The sequence below is a fragment of the Gavia stellata genome, chromosome 7, assembly GCF_030936135.1.
Source record: "Gavia stellata isolate bGavSte3 chromosome 7, bGavSte3.hap2, whole genome shotgun sequence".
In the NCBI taxonomy this organism is placed as follows: Eukaryota; Metazoa; Chordata; class Aves; order Gaviiformes; family Gaviidae; genus Gavia; species Gavia stellata.
In genome coordinates, this window is record NC_082600.1 from 29,504,949 (window position 1) to 29,525,861 (window position 20,913).

Genomic DNA, 20,913 nt, shown 5'->3' on the forward strand with positions numbered 1-20,913 from the left:
ATATAAAATAACCAATTAATGCATTTACAGAAAAATTAAACCATTATGAAAGTAACCGCTTTCATACAGTTTGCAAAAAAACGAAGGAAGGATTAAGTTAAGGCACAGTGAGTAATACAGTATTTTATACAAAGAAGTTTAAACCCAAGGCAGTGAGAGCATTTCCAATGCAACAGATAGTAGGGAGAGGGGGAAGAAAACCAACGCAACTGACATTAATTTCTTGGCAGAAAAGCAAAGCATCCATCAGCTGTAAAGGTTTTACTCTTGAGCTATGTGAGGCTTTCTATCTTTGACAGTATAAGAACTCCCAACAAGCTGTTTTTCTGTGTATTCCCTAAGTGTTGAACCAAGCTCCCCCTTGCAGGTGTTCAGGGATAAGGAATGATTTTACACAGCTGTCAGCACTGTTGTACAATTCAAAACGAGGCAAAGAACAGAACATCAGAACAGATGGAACAGAGCTGATGATTGAATCCTCCTCAGAAGATGCTGGAGTGCTAAGGGCAGATGTGACGAGAAGGAATTTGTGCTCTACAGGACGCTAGTTCAGGCAGAGGGTTGTCTGAAATATATAACTGAACTCTGGAAACTAACAGCCAAGTTAACATGGCCTCTGATGTTACATCAGGCTCCTTAGGTAGTTGGTAGTAGGACCAAGGCCAGGGATGTATGATGATACCCAACACAAAATTTCACTGAAGACTATTTTTAAATTTTTTTTTTTTTTTTTTTTTTAGAAATCTCAAGGACGGAAGTAATGTTTCACATAGTAACTAGTGCAGGTTCTCTGCTCCTTTATCTACAATGATTCTCTATAGAAAGTGACTGGGGCACTGACAGTGATTGTCGCAAAGTAAAGCATTCACCTTTTACAAGCTACAAGTAGAACGACAGTCATTGCAGTAAAATAGCCTCAATTGGTATTTGGGGCTACTTAAAAGCTCTGGAGCTACCTGCATTTCACTTACTTAGACAAAAATAAAAATTACTGTTGTTGTAGTATTGCAATAAAGTGTTTTGTTTATTTAAGAAAAAGAAAGAATCTTAAGTTTGGTTTTGTGATTTCTAGTCATTTACGTATTCTGTGCTAGAGGCAGGGGGAAACATCTGCAATGGCACATCCCTTACTGGTAATTTAACATTAAACAAATAGTCTTTAGGTTAATCAAGTACACTGACTCAGATAATCTATGCCAAAAAAAGTTTTCGTAGTTCTAGATTGGTACCATACACAGCGTCCAGTGCATTCAGTATAATTTAGCAAGACTTTAGTTTACTTCCCAGGACCATTCAGAGCATGTAAAGAAGTATTCAAGCAGGTGGGTCTCTTAATTCTTGGACTTGGAGTGAGAACATCTTACACTGATGCTAGTTCTGTACTTTGCTACAGCACTGAACGGAGCAGCTGAGCACTATTAGCCTCCAAGGGTGCTGGTACCTGTTAATAAGTAAGTTTTTAAGGGTGTTTACAGCCTCCTTTAAAGTTGGGGGTTTTTTAATAAAAAGTAAGTGGACCCTTACATCTAATTTACATTAAATCTAACATTATCGCTTGTGTTAAACAACAACAGAAAAAAAAATACATGCATACAACAGTGACAATAACTAGGGGAAATCAGACGCTATTATAAAGACTTGTGAGTTACAGGATATTGATTCCTATTAATCTATTCATAGAGAGCAGAGTTGCAAACAATGTGCAAATCAGAAATCGGTATTTAGAAGTAGGAAACAGCACTGCATCTGCAATCCACAGGTGTTAGAGACACAGCAATTCAAAGAAGGCATTTTTACTTGCTTTACACAGAAATTAGCTCACACATTCAATTTTAGACTAAATGTTTGTAGTGCAATTTTCATTTTAATTGAAGTGCCAATTTGGCAGAATGCCTCAGCCTTTATTAGGCAGACAGACTGAACAGATATTGCTTAGCTCTCTCCTGATCAATAAGAATGCTAGAAGTTGTATTTCACTGAACAAGTATAATCCTATTTTTCCTGCTTCTTCTAGCCAGATTGTGACACCTGACACTTCCTATTTCCTACACTATACAGAGCTTTGCACTTAAGGAGGGACAGGAACTACATCTTGTTTATTTTCCCCAGCAGACTGGCAATCTCCCTCATTTTCAAAGTTTACATTCACGAATGAAGTGCATGCTGTTGCTTCAGGCTGGTCTGTCTGAACAGGAGCTTCAGCTTGTGGCTTGTTCTGCTGTTCCTGATGCTTTCTTTCTGCTTCTTCTGACATCTTGTTTTCCTGTTCCTCCTCTTCCTCCTAAAAATAGGTAAATGGATTCATAAGCTACTATTTACTACTCATCACTTACTTAGATTCACTTTAAGTCTTTCCAAAAGAGCAGACCAGTTCCTATTACAAGGCAAGGACGTTTGTTCCACTAGAAAATGGTCACTAGTTGATCATAAGATGAGGTATATTCCAGATTTCCCATTATGGGAAAAAAAAAAAATTGCCAAAAGTGAAGGATTAAACTGTGTTAAATAAACACAGAGAAAATGTCACATGTCTAGATAAGCAGTTTTTAGACTATAGCAATAGTGATACATCTACCTTCTCTAAAGCTTTTTCAGCTCTTAATAATAAAGAGCTATCAAAAATAAATAAGTAGTAAAGCTTTAAATATGTTTCCCATCTCTTCCAAATGAAGATTATTAAGGGTTTCTTTGCATAAAGCACTGGCTAACTATCAGTCATTTCCAGTTACGATTTAGAACAAATGGTAACATCATGTTCAATTTGCCCTTGACACTTTGTTGAAAAAGCTTTAGAGTTGGAAAGCATATTCCTAGCAGCTGCCTCTTTACAGTGTCCAGTAACTGTTCCATCCAACCTTCTCACACTGTTGGCTTGAAAATACATTGTACAAGACAAACAAATAGGGCAGTGGTCAGGACCCAGCCTGTTCTAAGACTGATGAGCTGGTGAGAAAAGGCTGACGGATAAGCAACCAGTAATCATGTGTCAAATGAAAACCGAAGGCAATCCGAAATAGAGGTTCTAAAACTTCATTTTAATGCTGAAATACAACTTCCATTTTTTAAAATACCAGGGAAGGTAGGTTGGAAAAAAAGGAGTGCAAGAACCCTGTCCCACACACATACCTCTCTCTTCATTCTGTAATACTCATCAATGGCATATTGGTATTTTGGTGTGCTTATCCCCAGAACAGATGCAATCTTTTCCCCAAGGAAATCACACACTAAAAAATAAAGAGACGTTTACATACAGTTAGTATCTAGAAGAAAATTCTTAAGCAGAGTTTTATTTTAAAAGGTATCATCATCTTTCCTGAATGGTTTTCCATAGTCCCTACTTCACTCAAAAGACAAAAGCAAAATCTACCAGGCTAATCTACTTATATGTAATTATTAGCTCAATATACTAATAGTCATTCTTAAAGAATTAACAAAAGGAGAATAACATGAAAATCAATGAAAATCTAGATGGTGGTAGTGTTTGTTTGAATTCTACTAGTTTCAGCTTTGGATCTAGGTTTGTTTTGCTAGGGGATCGGTTAAAGGAGAAGCTTTTAACTGAACTTTAACTGAAAATTAAGGTTAGACAAAAATAACATGGCTACCAACTGTATTGGCACTTTAGTCTAATAGTACCAGCACTTTAGTCTAATAGTACCAGCAAACTAGCAAGTTATTGATTGATACATGCATACTGCAAGTCAGTAGCAGTTTCAACACTGTTCTGTGTTGCATGCTAATGGATTAATAAAAGGTAGTGCACAGTCTGAAGTATGGAATGGGGGGACTTGTGTCAGTCAGTCTCTTTTTACCATGATGATGGCTGCAGCACTGGTTCCTGAGTAAAGGCAAGCAAGAAGTCAAACATACTGTACTGCAAATTGCACATCTGCCCCAAGGATGCAAATGCGTTCGTCATCTTCAGGGAAAACAGGTTAGAAGTTAGCAATTGACTGCTTCAGTGAATATTCACAATAACTAATTTTATAGATATCCTGGCACCCAGAGCTCTGTGCAAAAGACTAGTTCAAATTACAAACGTAAGAGGCAAAACTGAAGTGGGAAGGAGGAAGTACTAATCTTCAAGGAAAGCAGTATCTACCTTTGTGTATGAAGAACAGATATGACCAGGAATAGAATTACACTGCACATTAGAGAAAAAGTGTTTCAAAAAATAAGGATAGGTTAATTAGTAGAATAGACTGCCAATAGCTTTTAAAAATATTCAAAATTAGGTGTACAATGACAGAAACTCCACAATATTTGTCAAAAAACCCAATAAAGATACTTTACACCTTGGGAAGAACACAGACTAGGACAAGCATTTTTAAAACTTAACAAAATTTTATGATATCCACAGGTCAAATAAACTTCTATGCAGAGAGTTTAAGACTCTTGACAATAGTCTTATTTTTGTTTATTTTGTAACCTCAGAAGTCTGTTGTAAAGCACAAGACTAGATGTGCTCTTGGGATAATTTCTAGTTGTCTTCTTCATAAAAACTGTCAGTTTAGTTACTACAGACAGCATTCTTTTCAGATACCATCTGAAAACGGTTCCGTACAAAACCTAACGGAAAGATGATATACTCCCTTGCCAACACTACCCTATCTCCATATGGAGAAAAAGGGGAAAAAAGTGTTCAGCAAAAGGGTATTTTCTGTTCGTTCTTCCATTCAAGAGTTGTTGATTTAGAGTGGGGGGAAAAAAAAAAAAAGAGTACCTAAGGCAAGAGAGTACGTCTCCACAGATTAAAATACAGGCTCATTCATACTTTTGAAAAAATGGCGAGTAGCTCATAAAGATGATTTACAGTCTGTCAAAGCGACTTTCAATATTCCATTACTGATTTACCCAAGAATTAAATAAAGAAATACCTGATAAGGTTGATGTGGCAACTCGCAGCATGTGAAACCACAAGTAGGGTCCCCATGTGAGCGTTGTCTGTAAGAACAAGAGTAATATGAATACGTGTATCTGTATGTTCATGGCCCGTAACAATACATGCAAAAGCTCAAACAGACTGAGAAGAAAGATCTGCAATGTTTCCTGTTTGCTGACTACCACAATATTTTTGCTTTAAAATAAGCCTAGACCAGACATACATGAAGCAAGGTATAAGACAAGATATAAATAAGATATAAGCAGAACCACGATTTACATGTGATAACATTTGTTTCACTGGTTTTTGTTTCCCACTCCCAGACTTGGGAAATGACAAGCATCCAACTCAATCCCAGGGTAACTCCTGTAACTAGAAAGACCTTTCCATAATGTTCTGAATTCCATCAGGCCAAGAAGAGAATTGGGTTAACCAAATAACTAGAGAACCGCAAAAGACTGTTTAAAACCAAACCAAACCTTCACAGTGGTCCCTGAGCAAGAGGCTACTTCCAAGTATTTACAACAAGATACAAATTATGATTTCGAATTGCACCTGAAGAACAAAAGCAGGAACCATGAGGGAGGGAGAGTTACCGAAGTCCTCTGAGGGAGCGATGGGCAGCGCTGACAGGCAAAGCGCCTGGGGTGATGTGAACAACGAGGAACACAAAATGAACAAAACAGGCCTTAAGTGGCATCACCTCAAGCATTCGCATGTAAGCAAGGAAGTCTCTCCGTAGTGCCTGCACACCAAGGCACGCAGCGTGGGGCGTAAACACAAGGAATTAAGAGATCTGTCTGCAGCTGCAGGGCTGGGATCCTGTTGGGATCCCAGAGGTGCAGTGGACGGTTCGCATGACTGGAGTGCTCCAATGGAGGGATACAGATTCTTTAGGAAGGACAGGCCAGGACGAGGAGGAGGAGTTGCCCTTTGCACAACTATGGTGTATTCACTGCCACAGAGGAAGTACTGCAGCCTCCAGACAAACTGAGATACTTACACATAGGAACTCAAAGAAAATTTAGAAATTAATGGGCACACATAGGCTATCTATCTTCTTCACTAAGAAAAGAGGCTGTATCTCTTTTTTCAAAAAAATCAAACAACAAGCCACATAGTAAAAAGGAGAAGGCGAAAAGCAGATTCCAATCTAACGGGTAAAAAGTTGCCTTTTGTGAAAAGGCAAACTCAAATTTCATAGTGAACCAAAACACGTTTATAGTTAACAGTCTGTTGTATTCAGGCAAGCTCGTTGTTAGGTATTTCCCCCCAGTAAAGATCTCTGTCAAGGTACTGTCCTTGTGGAAATTAGCAATTAAAAGCGTCTGCTTTTATTAAATGAAACCCATTAGCTCCACTCAGTTACATATGTATTTGTAACTTGTTGCTAAAAACCATTTGATAGTAACCATTTTCTGTGATCTTATTTAATAGATAGCTGTACAGGACAACCAATATTATTGTAAATAAAACAGCTACAGAGACTAGTCAGTATAGCCTCAGCATGCATGTATGCAAGCTACTAGATTTCTGTGCTTTCCAAGCATAGCCTCTACAAATCAGTGCAGCCAGAAATCATCCGTCAAGCCAGACACTCAAGTTGGGCAGGCTGAAAAAAGCCAGATGCTATATATTTTTGGCAGTGGGTATGGAAAATGTCCTGCCAAGGTAAAAGTGTAAGCAAAACCAGCTGCTATCCTGCTTGCACAAAAGCACCCCCAGCTTGTTGATTACATGCTCAGTGGGCAGACAGGCTAACGACAATCATTTCGGAGTTTGTTCAGTTGAAGAAGTCAAGAAAAGCGCTGGAAAAACTTGTTGCGACAGGTGCAAATAATGGCGTTGACGAGGCTCTGTACAGTCCTTCATAATGAGGTGACAAGGTTAAAAAGCATTCACACAGTGTGCAGGACAAACAAGGGCCTGCTGTGCGGCTGTAAGCAAGAAGCTACAAGAGCCCCCTTAACATTTAAGAGTGAACAGACAAACTGAACTTCAGCATGACAGCACTAACTCAGACACAGAATATTCTAACATGTTTGTGGTAACACAAACTTGGGCAACATACGAGGTTTGGCAGCCACAGAGGTTCTGTCTCCTACTGTTCCCCCACCACAATTAAAAACCAGTTTGGTAGTTTGGTATGTTAGGAGCACTTCTACGTTCAGCTTCACGGAAACCTCTGCTTTCTGACAAAGCCCAACTGGACGCTTCTTCACCCCCGCCAAGCAAGGCTTTGCCAGTCACCTCAATTTAAAAAAGGAGAATTCTTTCAAGTGTCTCAAAAGGCAATATAAAACCATAACAGAAGCTACTTCACACAAATTCAACAGGAGAAAGGAGATGGCTTGGAGAGTAACACACCAAGAACAACCAGGAACAAGGGAACACATCCAAGGAATAATCCTCCTTCTTTTTCCCCCCTTACTACCTCAGGGTAAGTTTGGGTGGTCTCCCAGAGCACCTCAGAGACGGAAGCAGGAATGGCGAACGTCAGGCGAGAAGAGGTACTGGAGAAAACCAGAACCGTTGGGGTGGTATGAACAGCGCTGTTAAGCAACAGCTCAGTACAAAGTAATCCTACGCCGTGAAGTAGCTTTAACGTATGGAGCGATACTGGAAAACAGTACCCAAGTCAGGTCCTACTAATGTTCAGTACGAACCACATACCCAGGTACTGTACATCAACCTCCTTTGGCCAGTGAAGCCTTAACGTTCAGTCTTTAATCAACAAAAGGACACAGTAATACTGTATTTCTTGACTGGAAACAAGGGGCAGCAGTATGAAACTCAGGACATTGGTTTATTATAAGGGGACAGTATTTCTCCTGCCATTAGTCTCTGTAGTACACGTTTCTACAATGCTTAATAATACTATTCAGCTAGCCTGACTTTATTTTGTTGTTTAAAATGGAAAAAATGGTTACGACAACTGGTTTTTAAACTACAAAAATTCTTAATGTACAACTTTAATCCAAGTGCTGCGTTTTAAGCAGGAATGAACATAATGCATTCTACCATTGATAAAACCAAGAGGGGTCTGGTTCAACAATAGAACATGATTTTGTTTCCTAGTATGGGGCTGCCGGAGGCAGCACATATGTGCTCCCTGGAACTTCTGAGCGCACCATGTTCCTAAACAATCCACATCTGTATTTATTTTTGCCAGATTTCAGTCCCTAATAACACCTGAACTTCACAAAGAATGTAGGGTTTCTTTTTGCCAGAGAACACGGCAAAATGAGGACAAGAATCATTTCCTGATTTAACAAAAAACAAATCCTGTATTTAAGAGTTAATATACACCACCAAATAGATAATTTTCCATTGTTTACTGCACCAAGATGCATTTTAAATGAGTTTAATTATTGACTGGTCATTGCTATAGTAGGTCCTTCAGTGTATGCACCATGTAAAACTGTGGCATCTAAGATAAGCCAGTGAAAACAAGATCAGAAACACACATACTATCCCCCATCAAAAAGCTTCTACCACATTATGAGTAGCTGTTACTTGGTCAGAGACTGTTTTTCTCCCTCATCCCCAAATTCTTAAAAGAAAATTAGAGTACGATGGTCCTCAAGAGAGGACTTCTTGCTATCTGAAGTTAAGCTCCTTTTAACTACAGGATATGAAGATAATCTTCCCATAAGAATGTGTTTCAATCTTTCCAAGCACTGAAGGTTAATAAAATTAAATCTCTTTGTTGCAGAGATGTTCTCAGGATGAATTCTAAGGTTATCACCAACAGTTATATTGCTTACAGTTGCTCTGCAAAGACTTACTTACACTCCACCTTCTGCCTACTAATGGTGAATGCAACAAAGACTTTATAGCAAGTGGCCCTCCAGAAAGATTATCTTCTAGAACATGTTAGAGAAATTTAGTTACTACAAAACAAAATTGTGGTGAACAAGCGAAAGGAGATTTACATATGAAGTATAAGCATCTAAATTTTAGGACAGAATAGAAGACTCAGATAAAATTAAAGCATTTATGTTACTAAAGCATTTAAAATTTAATTTGAGAACACTCAGATAATACTGAATGCTATTATCTAAAAAATCCAGGGAAAAATTTATTAAGCATACCCTGTGTTCTGGATTCAACTCATTCTTATAAAAAACAAACCAAAACACAACAGAATGGTCACTCCAGTCCAAGAATGTTAATGAACTGAGCGCTGACCTCTACAAGTATCAGAATCGTCATTTCAAAGCAAAATTTAAGACCCAGTTCTTTTTGAGAGAATTTGTTTCGTTATGAGTGGCAGCAGTCCATCACACTGAGTGCTTTGGTTATCATATTACCAGGGTATATGCGTGTTACTTTGCTTAGTAAGAAAGACATTGTCTGCTTAGCTCTGAAACACAATTAAACCCAGGTACTTACTGAAGATGTTTCTTTACAACACGGCAAAATATTTGTTTCCCTTAAACTCATTCAGAAGCTGCCAGGATGCCAATACCAGCTGAGCTTTGAAATTTCATGAGGCAAAGTTTCTATTCAAAATATTAAATGTGTTTTTTCTAAAAATAAATTGGACTAGAAACAGCTATTACTTGCAACATACTTTTTCGTATCCCAACTGAGATAACAAGTTTTAGACATGCCGGTCTCAGCAAACTGACTATTTAATTGCTTTTACAGAAATCCCACAATAAAAACCTTTTTAAGGCAGCTTTTGGCTAAATCATCAAAGCTCAGCTTGGACTAACATTTCTTTAATTGACTGGCTCAGCTGGGATTCATGAAGCATGCAGTAGATAAGATAAACTTCACTTAATGGCAACTCTTGGTCTAATCAAGTTTATCCTGTCAAGGTAAAAATCAATACATAATAACGCATACAGTGCTCCACGATAAACTATTCTGGTTTGGGGGACCCTTTTATTAAAAAGTGTAATAAAAAATAAGGATTTCATAAACTATAAAAGGAGAATAAAGCAATCTTAACTGTGCCATACTTTTTGGTATTCAGAAAAAAAACCCTTATTAGGAAAGCAGAACGATCACACAGCATTCCCAGCTGTTGTGCACATTTGAGGGCTCTTTAGTTAAGTGTCCATTTGTACAGCAGGGTGCACACCTCTGGCCTCACAACACGTACATGAAGGGTCCTGAGCTTTCCATCACTGCACCACAGTGGAACTCTTCTACTGAGAGGAAATGGCACAAAAAAATCTATTATCTCTATATAGATCTGGTCCCCTGCTAATTATAGTGGGGGAAAAAAAATCTCTTCATATGCATCTGCGGAGATCTGACACAACCTGCATAGTGGGGAAAAAAAAATCTCTTCATATGCATCTGCGGAGATCTGACACAACCTGCATAGTGGGGAACAGATCTGGCTCTGAATACACCTGAATATTACCATAATATTCAGTAAGTTTCATAGTTCTTGCACCTCTTTGAGTAGGTCCTTACAGAGGAAAAAAACCCAACACCCAGCAAGGCAGCTTAACATTTACTCATTGTTTGTGAGTATAACACATTTATTTTCAATCTATAAACTTCAGGTGTATTTTATACTGATGATATCCTACCTGCTCTCAGGCTAATGTTACTTTTCATTGTACACAAGAACTGCCCAGCAAGAAAGAGATAGCGGTACCATCAATCCGTCCAAGACGAAATGCAACAGCTTCACCTATGAATCGCTGTGAACCCCAATCCAAGCTGAATTCCCACAGCCTCATTGCAGCTCAATCCTCAAACCACTTTTTTTTTTTTCCTTCAAGCTAAATTCATTTCACAGAGGGGAAAAAAAGAAGTGACTGACAGTCCTTCCCAAAACAAACCCCTCATGGTTCACCACTTCTTCGGAAAAGAATGAGCAGAAAGTCAAAGTCTTCATTGCAGTCCCTCCAACAAAGCCCTGCTCTCCCAGGAAGGATACACATGTAAATAAATACAGGGCCTACTTCTGTACGGTAAATAGAGAGCTTCAACCACAACATTTCTTAATCACAGATTCCAAAACGATGGTGCCGAAGTCATTTTGACAGCAACATCTAGTAAAAAACAGAGCACTGGTTTCTGTGCCGGCAAAGACTCTTCTCTGAAGCGTGGGAACACAAAGCTCTACAGTGGCATCTGCCTCCAGCATGCAACCAGGCAGGACTAGCTGCTGCTGCACAAAGCAACAACCCCCGGCTGCCTGACCACACTCCAGCACGTCGGGAAGGATCCGGATCCAGCCAATTTCGGAGTCTCCACCTCTAGCTCAGTACGGGTAACCAAGCCCAGAGAGGGCCAGGAAGGGAGCCCCGCCGGCAGGCGGGGAATAGGACTGCAGACCCACTTTACTGGAGTGAGAATTGTCATAGGAGGGTAGAGAAAAGAGGTGGTTGGGACACCAGTTCATGGGGGTATCGTAAAAGAAACATAAGGCTGGGGATGTGGAGAGATGAAGAGATGGACGTGGATCTTCTCTGGGACTGACTGCCAGAGGGCGGGGAGCTGCTGCCAGCAGTGCTGGCACGCACAGCTGCGAGCTTTGCAAATACGCTATCACTACAAAATAAATTGTCAGACACACCAACAGAATAAAACAGGTTATATATTTCATTTTACCTCTAAGTATAGAGCCAGAATCATTGACAAAAAGCAAAATATATTTTAGCAGCTACAGTACACACTATGGGAGACAGCTTTAATTGTCGAAACTCCACTTGAATTTGGACCAATAAATGGAGACTTCATTCACAGGTCGAGCAACATCTTAATGGCTTGCAAGACAGATGAACATCACACACACGGACTAGGCAGGTCGTTTAAAACCTGTTTTTGATATGTCATGAATTACACCAGTTTTCCTTTATTTCTGCAAGTCATCTGTTTCTTTCCTTTCTATACTCTTTTAATTATATCAAATTGCTGGTACGGTAACGCTAAATTACAGGTTCATCTCTCCACTGTCACCAAACATAAGGAAACAAATGCCCTCCCCGCACATTTTTTTAAACAGTACAAATCAAGGAGACATCAAGCAAATACTATTAGAAGAGGGAATGTTGGAGAGGACAGACTAGAACCGTGATGAAATTAAACCTATTTCTAATTAGTAGGGCTACTTTAGTGGAGGAGGACTCCAGGACAAAACTTCTCAGGAATACTTCTCACAGATTTCTCAGTTCCTAGGGCCAATCGAGTTAAGGGAATCTTTAATACTAAATACTTAATCAGATTTGTGACACAAAAATTAAAGCATAAGATATGGGTAGTTACCCAGTAAACCAGAAGTAGCAATTTATCAAGTAAAATACCTACAGGATCTACAGGTGGCAACAGGTCTTTTTTCTCTTGTTCATCTTCCTCTTCATCTGTGCTATATTCTTCCATTGTTTCTCCACTTGCAAAATGAATAACCCTTCTTGGAACTTTCTTCTTCTTTCCTATGACACCAAGCTCCACATTCTCAAAGCCTCTATCTCCATTTGCAAGTTGCTATAAAGAAGAAAAAAAAAATCATTATCTCAAGTACGTGTTTCCAGAACCAGAAAAGTTCCCCCTTGAAAAACTTGATGAGATATTTGAAATATTTTAGATTGATTAGCATATACAGTGGACATCTGCAAGAGCTTGGCTGTAGGTAAAAGGTAAGACTGAAACATTATTGTTTGCAGATATGTAAAATCTGATCTCTTCACTGAAAATAACAAAAAGGTTAAGTGCCTTCACTTCAGCGTGGACAGGTGGTATTAAAAAGAAAGACCACTGTGTTACGTAGGAGTTTCTTAGCGGGACACTTTTCTTTAAATAACTTGATGACCACGTAAGTGTTAATATTTAAAAGTATCATTGGTTTTGGAAGGAATATTTAGTGAAATTAATCAAGTAGTTCATAGGCTGTAGCCACCTCTTTGCAAGCTTAGACAGACACCTCTAGCACAAAAGAGAGCTGAATGAAGGATAACTAAGCAGCCAGCAGGCTCAAGCTTTAAAAAGGCGCATGAAGGAATTTGCCTCTATGCGCTTTCATCAGCGATCGTGATTAGTACAAGGGACCACGCTGAAAGAACAACACTTAGTTTTGTGGGTGAGGACATATAAAAAGAGAAGTACAATGTCTGGTTTTGTTCTTCCAGCTGCTGAATACTACAATGCAGTCTTTGGGTCACAAGCATTAAAAATATATACTTCTAGTTCAAAGACCAATCAATAATTCTTTAGGGTAGTAACTCCTGTGGCCAGAGAATTTTAGTGAGGTTTTGTATTAGATCTATCAAAACAGAGCCTTCACCTTGGTAGAGCTTTTAGCTATTACTGCACCAAACGCATAAAACTGTTTTGAAAACACTTCTGTCATACACAGAAGGACACAGAAGTTAGGAAATGCCAGCTACGTGTTTTTAATGTACCACAAAGGTGTTTAAAAATGCACGAACTCACGTAACTTAAAACCGTACCATAAGGAATGAGATATGCATACATGTACACAGAATTCAGGTTGCATAAAATGGGCACATTCCAATTTTTGACTTGTCTATGCAACCTTAATTGTCTCCACAGAGACAATTCAAAATTATTTATAAAAATACGTATTTTATCATACAGTTGTAAGACATCCCATAATCACTGCAAGCACAGCATCACCATGGCTGTCTCTTATGCTAGATTACATAAATCAGCTTTACAATGCAAACGGGCTCAGTTAGCTGGGAAGGCCAGTTGGCATGGTAGAGAGGGGCAGGAGGGGGCCGTGGGGAGCCGAACGGCTTCCTTCATTCCAGGCACAGTATTTTCTCATGCCCACAGAGAAGAGGGAGGGAAGGTAAAAATCACGTGCTGAACTCTACAGCGTGGAGATGGAGTGCACACGTTCATTGTCTCTCCCAGCCCTTGTACCACCACTTCTCAAAACTGCAAGTCATTTCAGCTTCCCCTAGCATTTGTTTAGCTACCATGGCACATTTCGGAAGTTTTCCTGGAGGAGCAGAGCAGAATCAGGCGGCAAGTTTTCAATGGGGTAATTCAGCTGAAACGGTATTACACTTTCATGCAGAATTACATTTTCATGTAGAAAGACAAAACTGACTATCCGGGGCCCAGGGCACTCTCTGCTGCATTTCAGCCTTGGGAACAAAGCAGAAGCAGAACAGCAAAGCTAAAAAACCACGAATGCTGAAAACAGTGAAACAACCTAAGCACACGGAGCGCTCCTTGCTGCTGCTATAAAAGCTGGCGCTACTTACTGCAACTCAGTTCTGTATTTTTGGAGCAAAGAGCACCACAGAATCAGCCTTTTATAAATATTTCACACTCCTTTATTGGCATCGTACAATGATGCCATTTTTCATGTTTAGTCACAGTGCTGAAGAGCACTATTTCTTGCAACACAGCATGACAAATATTACTGTGATTAATAACACCAAGCAACATGAGCCTCTCCTTAGAGCTCCTCTAAATGCACAGTCTCTTCATCTGATTTTGGCTCCTTCAACTCAAATGCTTCAAATATTTTAACTTAGAAAAGAACTGTAGTTAATATTTAAAGTTTAAAAAGCAGGCTTTAATTCCCTGCACACCCATCCCACACTCCACTTACACTACCCACAGTAAGCAGCTCCGTGTAGCTGGTACTGGTACAAAGTTTCAGACAAATGCAGTACTTCAAGACAGTATGGATTCATGAAGGAATGATGAATCTGGTTCCTTTAGTAACCTGGTTCAGAGTCCTAAATTTTTAAACAAACTAATACATATCAGCTGTTGCTTTGGTTATTACCCAGTCAAGAAACCTGGATGGGGGTTTTAATCATTACTGTAGCATTTGTCCTTTTTAATTTTTACATGCACAGCATCAATAAAAAACAACTCTCCCAGCTGCAAGCAGAAAGTTCAGCATCAGTAAATTTTATCTGTCTTTCCAAAACTGTGGCAATGCAGATCTATTCTATAATTGTCGGCTAGACTCACTTTATAGCTCAAATGTTACAGTATCTCCTGTTTGAGGCTTTACGCTTTTGACCTTCCTTTACAAACCTGATTTTCTTTTCCAATTCAAGAAGTTGTTACAAAGATCATTCTTCTAGTCCACGGCTTTGGTCAGGTTGCCACCTCATTTTTTTCCACAGGCTCGTCCCTCTCCAACACATTATATGGGTCTTGAAAGACTCAGTATTTGTCTTAATCTCATGCCGTAAGAGTATTTACTTCGGCTTCTATTCCAGCAACTATTAGACATGAAGCCCAGTCACCCTCGTGCTTTTGCCACAATAGCTAACGCTCTTAAGGTACTCGGTGAACACTGTGAAGTGACTTCCCTTTTCTTTCAGATGCCCTCTTGGGATTTTTCTTGGCTTTATGGCACCCATACCAACCTCACCTGTCAGGAAGTCGGCGTCTGAAACTGCTGCTCCTTGTTTACCCTCTTTACATCCACTCTCTTATCTCACCCTTTGGCCAGAAACAGAGAGCGAGCAGCACATGTTTTGACAGCGTTGGTACAATACCCAGCACAATGGCATTTCAGTCCACAACCAAAATGCCAAAATAAATAAAGCACAATTAAGGATGAGGTGTGCCAGGATACCCGCAGGTAAGCTAGGAGAGGTCACACAACTATTATTAGGTGATGCAATAATGTGAGGTTTCATCAAGGAGAGGAAGAAGAAAAGCAAGAAGTACTAGGGAGAGCGGACTATTCACTTCAGTATCCTTACGAGAGCTTATGACCCAAAATGCCAAAGTCTGTGATGTCCACTCTCCCTCAGAAAGACGAGTAATTCAATTTGCACAGCTCTACTGACCTGATAGTGCTAGTTACTAGAAGGCTGGTAACAGTTAAGGAGAAGTATTTCTACCCATGCCATCTTGCCTGCCATTTGGGTGACTTTTTTTGGCTAGGGCTTGTTGGGGTTTTTTGGTGTGGCTTGACTTTCCACCCCTGTGGTTCAACTGAAGCTAAACAGCACGAGCCTTTCTGAAGCGGAAGACAACGAAATAAGAGAGTCGGAGGACGTCTGTAAGAAAATACACCCTCGGAATAACAAGCCTTGGAAAGGCACCATCATCCGTCAAGGTGCAGCGCACGCTACATCCAGCGCCAAGCCGGGCCCACGGCGAGGCCCATCTGTAGCAGGGGTAGGAGAGCTCGCGGTCCAGTTAGGAGCTGGCGTCCGCCAGCGCCTTCGCCAACTTGGCAGCGTGGAGGGAAGCGGAAACCTGCCGCAATTTAATATTTATCAGGCTCGTTTGTAAGAGGCATTATGTGCCGGTGAGCCGGAGACACCCGAGACGCGCGCGCCCGCCGCGCTGACTGTAATTACAGAGCGCTGGAAGGCAGGACAGACAGACAGACAGACAGACAGACTGACAGACAGACTGACCTCCTCCCCCCGCACCCCGCCACCCACAGCGGAGAACCGGCCCGCGCCGGAGGCTCCCCGCGCTCCCGCACACCCCCCGGGGGGGTCAGGCCGCGGCCGCCACCCGCGCCCCGGCCGGACCCCAGCGCCGCCGCCCGCGGGGCCTCGCCCTGCTCCGGAAGCGGTCTCCTCCCGGGCGGCCCGGCCGGGCGGGACGGGGGAGAGGCCGCTCCGCCGGCGCCGGCTCCGGCTCCCCTCACCTGCTCAGGCTCCATGGCGCAGGCGGCGGGCGCGGGGCCGGCGGCGGGCGCGCAGTAGAGGGTGATGGCGGACAGCCCCTGCTCCATCCTCCCGCCCGCCGCGGCGCCGGGGGAGGGCGGCAGCGGGCCCGCCGCGGCCCAGCGAGGCGAGCAGCCGAGCGGCACCGCCCGTCACACCGCCCGCCGGGGCGGCGCCTGGAGGCCGCCGCGGCCTGCTGGGTCGCCGCCCGGTCCCCCTCCGCGCCCCGAGGGGCGGGGTGCCCCGCAGGGGCGGGCCGCGCTCGTAAGCCCCGACACCGGCCGGGCAGGTCCCCCGGCAGCGGGGTCGGGGCGCTACCGGCCTCGGTCATTTCTCCTCTGTCCGCAGCCCGGCAGCAACCGGAGCCTGGAGGGAGCCGGGGAAGAGACCGGAGGCTGCCAGGCACAGCCATACCTACACACCGAAGGAAGCATACCCCCTCTGCGGTGAGGGGAAACTGCATCTTGTGGGGAAATGCGCACATCACCGTCCTAGAATATTGTAAAAATCTGCAAAATAATAGAGTATTTTGAGAAGCGCATGAAGGTACTTGACAGTATTTAGGAGCCCGCTCTCTCTCGCGAAGGGGCAGCTTGCTAAGCCTTTTCGATTTTCCAGCTCGGGCAATTCAACACATTTTAAAAGACAAGCCACAGAACAAGAAAGAAATGCAGACCAAGGGTGCCCCGGCCCCTGGGATGTGTCTGGCTGAGAACATAACGTTCCCAGCAGGCAGGGAAAAGTTGGTTTGCTCAACTGCTCCAGCAGGAAGCTGGGAATCCTTCTCCCCCAAGGCTGGGCTGAACGAGGGGCCAGGGCTGACCTAGGCAAAAGGCTGTCTACTACTGGTGAAAACAGGTGGAAGTGGAGGCATTTGAAACAGCCTTTTTAGGGCACTGAGGAGTAATATTTTTTTGTTGTTGTTAAAAGGTTGGCACTAACGACTGTAACATGCACTTATTTACATGACAGCAAAAGCCATCCTTCAATCCTATATCATTGATAATAGCTTCCAAAGAATTACAGTCTGTAGCAAAGATAGGCACTTAAGGACCTTCTTAGTCATATTATCAAAGCATTATCCAGATCCCATGATTAAAGTCCCACATAAAGTATAGATGTACCAGATTTACAGGTATACTGGCACAAGGCAGAGTATGTTCCCCTTATGAAAAGAATTGACACACAGGAGGTACTATTGAATGTATGATTGCAGAAACACATGAATGAGATTAGAGTACTATTCTAGGTACAAAGCAGATGCTCAGTCCTGTACTATGTTAAAACAAGAGGTATTACCTAAAACTGCAAAGAAACAAACTTACTATAAGGGTAGGAGCTATTTATGTACCCTTACGTTGAGTCTACAGTCTGTTTAGTAAGGAGTGGTTGAAATAGGGTAGCAACTCTTAAAAGAGCAGCATTAAATCATCAACCAGCCAACTTGCTCTCCTTTGCCTCTACTGCGATTACAGTAGCTGTACAGTAACAATGAAGTTAATCTTTCACCTCCCAGAACAGTTAGCATTTGCAACTTACACAAGTTTAATATACTTAGCAAGTGTCAATATTGAAAGTACCGAGGAAAGGTAAAGACTGTTAAATAAACCCATGCCCGTGTCTTTCCATTGCTATGTGAGTGCGCTAATAGTCGATTGTCCAGCTCCTATCACACAGATATCTATTGACCATCATAACTGTTTCCTCTTAGTAGGCTGCACAGCTGAGAGGCTTAAGGATAGTTGCCATGAACAACATGCATCCTTTGTCCTAGCTGCAATAAGAAGGTATTTATATAGTAACAGCCAAGGTCCTCCTCTTTCTTGAAGGAGTAAAAAAATTCCATCAAACCTGTTGTTCTAGCCCTATGGGTAGGATTTTCCTTAAAAAAGCAGCAAACTGATAAAGCATGCACCAACAATACATGATTATTCCATAGCTGGTGAAAGTCTTCCTCTTTTACAGAAGAAACACCATCCTCCAAAAGAGTAAACATGCAACAGATGCCTATTTCTATATTAGTGTGCTGGATGTCAAAGCTTATTAACATGCTGTAACCAAAGAAAAGGGTGACTGCAGGATGTCACCGATGTTGAAGTAAAGGTGCACTTCTAAAACAGAAATAGAGTTGAGCTCATTTTGTACATTACTCTCTTGCCCACTGGCTACTTCTAGTGGCCTTCCCTGGGCGCTACAATAACCTTCTTTACCTACTTCAAGCTCCCACCATACTTCATTTAGCCATGTGTCCAGACACCAAAACAGCAGACAAATTGTCTAGGCAGCAGCAACAGCTTTCCATAAGATATGCGGAGAAAGTTGGGCCTCAGTCTAAGTATTTCCAGTGAAGCTTGGCTGCCTCTAATTTTTCAGGCTTCTTGTATACCAGAGAAAGCTTTTCTGCAGAACAGGGTGAGATCCTGTGGAGAAGGAGTACAAGAAACCTAATGCAAGGAAATGGTGCTGGGAGAGTTACTACTCATGGCACTTACTGGCAGTGTTTTACATGGCCTTTCCTAGCTTGACACCATTAAGTCTCCAATTCAGAATACCAAATTGAGAGAACATACAGAACATGATAGCTTCTGTTCTCCTGCAACAGCTTTAGGATTTTCTTCTACACAGTGTGCTCTGCAGGATCCACAGACATAAAATTATTGCCCACACTCCCTAAAATTGTTGTTCTCCTATACAGCTAGAGAGAATTTTATAGGTGCTCCTATACTGTTGAACTTTCCTTTTAAGTGCCTCCAACATTAGGGTTTTGTTTCTTTTTTTTTTTTTTTTAAAAACTTCAGATCCTTAGGCAATTATTCCAAGCAGGCTCCAAAGTCTTTTCTACCTGGCATGTTAAGGTAAGAGCAATATACTGATATTTGCTTATTCCAGCATATACCTTAGAAATAACAATTGACACATCTTATACTTAAAAGAAAATACTTTCTGAACTTGCCCTTGCCAACACAGAGCTAGTGACAGCTCCCTTCCTGTCTGGTAGCAGTGGTAGTAGTTTGGAAATGGTGAACTAAAGACTAAAACTAGATGTATGCAAAGAATTGAAAATAGAAAGAGTTAATTGGTAACTTGACAGTCTGACTGAGCTGGTCCAGAAGCATAGTGCTTCACTGTTCATTCTCAATATGCCTATTCATGTTTGATTTCCATCAAAAGCATTCAACTTAACTATCCACTCTCCCCTACCAACTGCATTCCAAACCAACATTTATTTGCTCTTTGCTGCATGGTTTTGTGTATCACATTAGTTTGTACTGCTCAAGAACTGAAAATACTATAAAAGAAGATAAACAGTTTTAGTAAACACAAACCACTTCAGTAGCTGAGGACAGCTCCCCCACAAGCTGGTGATATGCAAGGACTCATTCTTCTGTTACATTTCAAATACTAAGATTCAACTTAACTGATCCTTTTACAGACTAATGCTATGCAGAAAATGCAGTGCTGTAGGGAAATGGCATACCTGTAGTTTTTTCAGCATCCTCCACACATTGAATACACATGCCACTAATTGTGCAGAAGATACTTCCACATTATAAACTAAGTTACAGCATACTTTATGTTTCATTAGCACAAGAGCATAATTACCTATATAAGTTATACACTGTCAGCGGTGTTAGCTGCCACCTTCTCAAAGAACTGGCTGACAGAGGGACACACTTGTTTTAATTACTGCATTTAATTTGTATGTTTCTAAGCAAGAGAAATGGGTGTCCATTTACAACCCAAGCACTCTGCAGTATATTAAAATAAATTCATAATATACCCTCTTGCCTTAAGATAAGGGTGAAAGATCTTGGCAAATATGGCAATATCTACGCTGGATTTCAAGGTTCATCTGGTCTACCTAGTTTCTGAAGTATGCCTGTATATTCCACCCTTTTGAGACCAACACAGTAAACTAAAATATTAAAAGAAGAAATGCCATACGAAATTAAGATCAGATTGTAGCTGAGTTGGGGCAATATGCTCTCTCAGATACAGCGCTCTCTGTTTTAAGGTCAGTATCAGCACAGAATTCCAACTAGTACGTAATAGAAATTATCTCCATAACAAAAGAACAGCTTAATTGGCAGCCTGGTATGAAGACTATCTTCAGTCTACGAGACAGCTTGATATCTGCATACCTGTATGTTTTTAGTCGCTTCATTCTTCGTGTATAGGGAAAGGATAACATTCTGGTGAATAAAGTTTCGTACAAACCTGAGCACAGTACATCCACCTTCTAAAAATGCTCCAAGGAGAACACTTGTGCAGCAACAGCACATTTCAGATACTGAATTATTCTTACAGTATCTATGCCAAACATGGGTTACAACAGTCATTATAAATAAATCAAACTAAGGAAATAATCTCATTACATACTGATAAAGGACAGTTATGAAAGAACTGAAGAAACAGGCCACTCCCTTGTTTATA

General features: G+C 41.3%; 1 protein-coding gene across 1 annotated transcript; it reads right to left on the reverse strand.

The window, feature by feature from the left end:
• Positions 1–1,041: 1,041 nt before the first annotated feature.
• FAM177A1 (family with sequence similarity 177 member A1) lies at positions 1,042–16,562 on the reverse strand. Its single transcript, XM_059819861.1, has 5 exons — positions 16,461–16,562; positions 12,161–12,337; positions 4,878–4,944; positions 3,127–3,224; positions 1,042–2,281 (listed from the first exon to the last, which is right to left on the reverse strand). The coding sequence occupies exons 1-5, from the start codon at positions 16,545–16,547 to the stop codon at positions 2,069–2,071; spliced, it is 642 nt and encodes a 213-aa protein (XP_059675844.1). The 5' UTR covers positions 16,548–16,562; the 3' UTR covers positions 1,042–2,068.
• Between the last annotated feature and the right edge of the window lie 4,351 nt (positions 16,563–20,913).